The following is a 6,235-nucleotide window of genomic DNA, read 5'->3' on the forward strand; positions in this document are numbered from 1 at the left end:
ATTGTTTTGGAAAAATAATTCTGATTGATACCGCGGAATTCGTTCCCGCACGGGCTTGCAAAGTTCAATTCAAGAAGAAGCTTAAGTTTTAAATTCAAAACCATGGCCGATAAAGCTGGAAAGTGAGTAATTTTTGTGTCAAAGAAGGGATATCGATGTCAAGTAATAGGATCAGATTGATACCAGTGGAAAAGTCAAAATCTTGAAGAGGAATGTAAAAAAAAATATTTTCTTCACTCAAGTCTCTCTATTTATGCCCGACACTGCTGAAACCGATCTCGACGATCTTCTCTTGACTGAGGGAGAGAAGAGCTCTGGGGAACCCTGAAGAAAATTGTCTTCTCATTGGTTTTCGTGAAGAACAATCAAAAGTGTCTCTAATTGGTGCATTCATGTTAGCACGAGGAGTGAGCAGGGGCCGTAAGGTCCAAATAGCCAATTTTTGGCTATGAGAACCCTATGGCGCATGTTCTCCTATATAGTTTCCCAGAGCCTTGGGTCGATCCGAGGCTCTGGTGACGAGAATGTGCTGAAGCGTGATTTTTCTGAGTATCACTACGCACTGCGCACGCGTGTCCCTCATTCTTTGCCATAACAAACAAATTTCTTTTCTGCATGCGCATCTCCATTTGTTACAAAGTACTCAGTCTCCACAGCCGACTCGTACCCAAAAGCATTTGCGTGTCTTACGTCCAACTTCCACTGAAGCACTGAGTCCGGGCTACTTAGGTTTTGTTTTAATCCAAGGGGACTTAAGTTTCAAGTCTTCGTTTCATTCCAATAGGTCTGAGGTCTCCTCGAACGAACCTGGCTCGAATCGAGCTCTGAATCGAGCTCAGGCTGTTGTAGTAATGAAAATATTGGATGCGATGACTCAACGTCTAAACTATTTTGCAACATGTACATATATCGATAATTCTGTTGCGTAGGTTCGTATGTATATTGATTGGCCTTTCCTTATAAGTGAGCTTTAGACTGAAAGAAGGGAGATCGAAAGGATTTATATTTTTGACATGTGAACTAAGGAAGGTTCCTTTTCTGGCGGTTTTATCCGTTTAACACCAGAATTTCTTTTTCAAAGCAATGCCTTATGCAATGTTAAGAAAACAGCAGCTTCTAGTCTTGTTTCGTTGATGCCAGAACAATCAGATCTGCTATTTTCCATGATGAAATTTTTTGTTCATTATGCTAACAAATATGTTGCCCACCCACTCCTCTTATGTCGCGCGGTACAAAAGGATTTCTTTACTGATTCATTTTAGAGGATTTTGCCGTGAAATTAGATCTGTTTGACGTCGTTTAATTTCTGAGACAGTTCTTTAACTTCCCACAGGAACGTGCGACTTAAGTTCATTAACTTTGTAAGTATCGAAAAAACCCGTAAAGAATCGAACTAAATGAGTGAAGCCGGAGGGGCAGTTTTAAGCACACCACTGCAGCTATCGTTAATTGCCGTCAGCAATTATTGTGGGTCCGAGTAAAAACACACGAAAAAACGTGACTCCTCAGTTGAACTTACGGAATATCAACACTTACTTAAACTAAAGCAGATGGTTTTTCATAAAAAGAGTGACTTAGTACGTGTAGTTTGCCAAAACATGCGCTAAATCTGCTGTTTTTTGGCAATATTATGGCTTACTCGATACTTGCCAGCCGCTGTTGTGTACTGAGGAAGACTAATGGTAGAGTCAGTAGAGCTTCGTGACCCGCTTTATTCTCGAGTTACGGATAAAGATGTTTGTTACTCTTTCCTTTCTTCCTATTCCCGAAGAGGGAGATTTGCAGTCTTAAGTGACATTTTTTTATTTCTATCGACCTTGCAGAATCAGTTTCATTTCAGCGCCTGACCGGAACACGCAATGACATGTAACACTGCCAAGAAAATAAACTGGTTTTGCAGAAATCTTTTCTGGAGTTGTTTGGATGTTTGGATGCATATATTTTTTTAATTAAGCTACGTTGAAATATGTGTCGAAATTGCTTAGTCGGCCGAAGGTGATGGTAGTAGCTATGAAAAAATGTTAATGATAGGTTGCAAACCTCGGCCATATGCTGAATGCACAAGCTGATTATTTTTGTCCAAAAACGCTATCTGGGATGTTTTTACACTGGTTTTAAATACGAACATACTAGTAAGCCTTTCAAAAAAGATACAGTTTCTTCGCGATACGAAGTTTCAACGACTCCCCCAAAATCGGACGTTACGTTTATTCTTACTAAACTGATTTCCAAGGAAACTGTTTCGTTTTATTTTATTTCATTTCATTTATGCGTCAAGGGGCAAAGCCCATGGAAAGTCAATAATACAGAGTAAAGACTTCAACAGGCAGACAACAACACCGGGAACTCTGTCCCGTGCTCTTGCAAATAGTGTGTGGGTTCTTTTTACGCCCCACAGAGTTATGAACATTGAAGGGTTGTGAGACGGGGCCTATGGTTTATTGTCCTAATCCGAGAAGAGTAGCGTGTCTAACCATTTGCAGATGTCAATACTGACCAAGGCAGCACTTTTTCCTCATTTAGTTAAAGACCTCCCGAACAATAATCCGATGCTCAACTAACTTCGCCAACGGGTCGGCGCGTTCTCGTGGGATCGTCCCTGAATTGAGCTAATGCCCGCTTCGTTTATTTTCCTATACATCAAGCGTTTCACAAAATGTTCAAATATCAGAGCAGACTGAGAAAATTCACTAAACAAGTCCTAAGTCAAGTGCCTTATACTACCCAGCTAGACATTGTATCTTGCAAAGTCAAGTGTTCCCTGAAACTCGTCAGAGCTACGCCGTCATCAACTATGTGCCGTTCAATTTCCTCGCAGATTGCCATTCGCCGCTGTGGACCAGTTCTTCGATAGCAGTGATAAAAGTGAATATCCAAAGCTTCAAAAAAACGTTTTTGGACTCGGAGATTTGTTTCTTTTCTCAAGGGCATTTCCTCTTGAAAACTTTTTTTCGCGCTTTGTTTTTCAAAGATATCAATGTATGAAGTGATATCACGATCTTCCATATTGTTAGCTGGCGTGTCAATTGTTTCCCCATTGAAATCCTTTATTTCCACCCTTTTTGCTTCGCTTTCTGAAAATGCTAGTATTTGATCTATGTTTTCATCGAACGCAAGCAACTCCTCATAAGACATTTGCCCATTATTGTTTCGGTAGAATCTTTCAGGCTTTAAGAGTCTTCGGACCAAGTGCATTTGCCTCTGTAGGGCCTTTTGGGGATGAGGAAAAATTTTGGTCACCTCTTTCTTTGACGAGAAGCTGGCATGATCCTTCCAAGTAGGAAACCCCGAGCGCATGCTTGTATCATCTGTCATCTTTAACTCTTTCATCCGCTCCATCCTGTGGTAAGATCTTTCAACTGACTTCTTGACGATTTTATAAAATGGCCGCAGCGACTTTTCGTCGATTGTCAAACAAGGTAAGTTATTTTCTTCACTTTCTCGGAAACTTGACGGATTTTTGCTTTGCACTAGTGGACGGCATTCGATTCGAGGAAGCCTTGGACAATGTGTTGGAGAGTTTCCCTTTCCACATTCCTGTGACATTATGCTTCGACCGGAAAGATAATTTCTTGAAATCGGTGGCAGCTTTGCTGGCCCGCGTCCTAAAGCCGCATTTTCTGGATGTCTATTGGCCATTTCTTTACTCCTTTGACTTTAAACTCGAAATGAAGACTTGTTTGTTTAAGGGATTATTCGGCTTATCCTATTTTTCACTACACCTCGGCCTAGAATTTTCACGCCTAGAATTTTCACGCCTTTTAAAGAGCGCAGTATGTTTCTGATATGCTAGGTGGAGCAAAAGCGGTAGAAGAAACTTCAGCACCTTTCTTTATAGAACAATATGAAATGTTAATTTCGAAATCGTGGCCGAATTTCAACCCAAAAACGTGAGTTTTCAAACAAATTCCCTCTGTACCCATGGTTCAAAGCCATTAACTGAATTTGATGATTATACTGTTGGCAACTCTTTTCCGGTTGATTTCATGTTTCTTTCCTTTCAGATTTCATGGCATTTTTTTTTATTCATGATAAACATTTTTTTGCTCCTACTCTTCCCAAATTAACTCAAGAAGATGAATACTCTACAGTATCTCTTTTAAAATAAAGTCAAACACAACTCTCTATTTGAAGTTCAAAATTTGTTTTTTCACCAAATTGTCCTTTAATTGTTGTAAAACAAGAAGAACCCTTCCACGCGAAAGTAATTTGCAAAATAAATTTCCTTTTATCGGGGAATGAAACCACCTGTATTTTAAATCAATTGGGTATAAAAATAAATTAAAATATACGGTGAGAACAGTCTACAACCAATGTTGCGTAAAAACAATAGCGTGTTTAGGTCTCAGCGGCGCCGGTTAAAACGGTCGAAAACGTCGCATTGATTCCAAGAAAATGAGCTAAAGCACTGAAGTCCGCGGTATTCAAAGCTGGTTTGAGTAAAGCTATTTCGTTTACATGCGCGGTGTTCTGTAACCGTTGGCAGTTCACAAGGGGTGTACACTCACTTAAGCGGGCAGTGATCATGAAAAGTGACAAAAAAAGGTAAAACTCCCTTATATCACGTTTTTTGAATAATGGAATTTGATACAGTGGGGAGTAATGTGACGATGCACTTACCTTTGTCAGAAACTCACAGTTCGCGATGTAATTAACACCTTGAGCTTCGAGTGAGTAGAGCGTAATGTCAATCCAGTGTTGTCATAATGTATTCAGTCTATAAGTTCGTTTGCTCAGCCTTGATCAGTCTAAAAGCCGAACGATTCAATTTGCACAGATTCACTACAGGAAGTATTAACACTCGGCATTTCTGAGTTAAAGAAAGAACATCGAAAACCAAGTTCCAAGATATTTTATTCCGGATCAATGTGTTGTAGCTGCCTCTGTCATAGCTCACTATTCTCCTTGTGCCATGATGAAATTATTTTTAACTTTTTCTTTCAGAAATATGATGTATTATGATGCCATAGGATGAACTTTTATCTCAAATGGTAACTCCGCAGCGTATACTATAGGACCGATATTACACGCTGGATCAAAACGAGGGAATGGTAATCGACACACACCATAAATACGATATAAGTGGACAGAACTTTAAACTGAACCATGGAGCTGGAATACGGCTAAATACAATCAGTTGCCTCTCCCGTCGAAAGTGATCGCGAACAGCATGGACCTGTTTCTCGAAACACCCGAAGAGACATTTACGAAATCGCAATTTGCTTGTTTTGATAGGCTGGTCTTTCAAAATGTTTTCAAGCACATGTAACTAAAATTCGGCTTCATTTCAAAAATAAAAAAGGACGTTTCATGTAGAGGCACAAGTTTTTTTTATCATTTGATACTGTTTTGTAAACACCTCAAAACGGTTATCAAAACAGCTGTCCTCGGTATTCACTTTGGTACTCGGCCCACGTTTAAATAGAGAACATCATGCGCTTTAAAGAGCTTTAAAACAAGATGAATGAAAACCATGTAGATAATAAAAAAAACCAATTTCTTTGTTTTTTTAGGCCGTGGAACTTTAACATGAACATATCTGCTCGCAAACGCAAAATAAGAACCACCATGCAAAGGCCCAATGGGCACGATGTGACCTTGGTTGAAGGTTTTAACTGATTTAATTAAGTGAAAAAAACATTGGAAAACTCTTCAAGAGATATTGTGTTCCTTTTGATGGAAACAAGATTTTTAATTATAAAAAGCTCACTTGTTTGTTGAAAAACCACCTAAGATCACGTTTTTAAACGATTTTGCGGCACGCAGCTGTAATAGATTTATCATAATGACAATTTTGACATGTCATAGCCGTCGGGCAACCTGTTTTCCTTAAGTTTTCACTTCTGAATTTTTTTAATTAAGTATTTCGGCTTTGAGCATCGCATTATTCATTTAATAAAACAATGACGTGAAGGTAAAATCATGCTGAAGTATTTGCATATAATGACCCGGATTACTGAGTAGGTTATCCCTCGGCGGTGTCAGATGAAACGTGGGGGTGGGGTGGCGGTCTCGCACAATTTTGCCAGAATTTCTGAAACGTAGTAATTTTTGATTTGAGAACATACAGGCACCACTGGTTTGCTTCGTTGGGCGTGTCATAGTTATTAGAAAGGGCTTAGTTCAATGGTTTATATAGCGTTGGGTTTGTATGCGCTTGCGCCGCGCTCAGCTCCGATCAGGAGCTGGATTTATCTTTAGAAAGTCCGGAATCAACCCTTCCACGATTTTATTG

General features: G+C 39.5%; 1 protein-coding gene across 1 annotated transcript in view; it reads left to right on the forward strand.

Moving 5' to 3' along the window:
• The window catches only part of LOC138007445 (uncharacterized), a 44,622-nt gene extending 39,307 nt beyond the window's left edge, over positions 1-5,315 (forward strand). The window contains exon 8 of the mRNA XM_068854342.1: positions 4,945-5,315. Within this exon, the coding sequence (XP_068710443.1) occupies positions 4,945-4,952 (8 nt within the window). The 3' untranslated portion in view covers positions 4,953-5,315. The remainder of the gene's footprint in view (positions 1-4,944) is intronic.
• The last annotated feature ends 920 nt before the right edge of the window (positions 5,316-6,235 follow it).

This window comes from Montipora foliosa, chromosome 6, assembly GCF_036669935.1.
Source record: "Montipora foliosa isolate CH-2021 chromosome 6, ASM3666993v2, whole genome shotgun sequence".
Classification (NCBI taxonomy): domain Eukaryota; kingdom Metazoa; phylum Cnidaria; class Anthozoa; order Scleractinia; family Acroporidae; genus Montipora; species Montipora foliosa.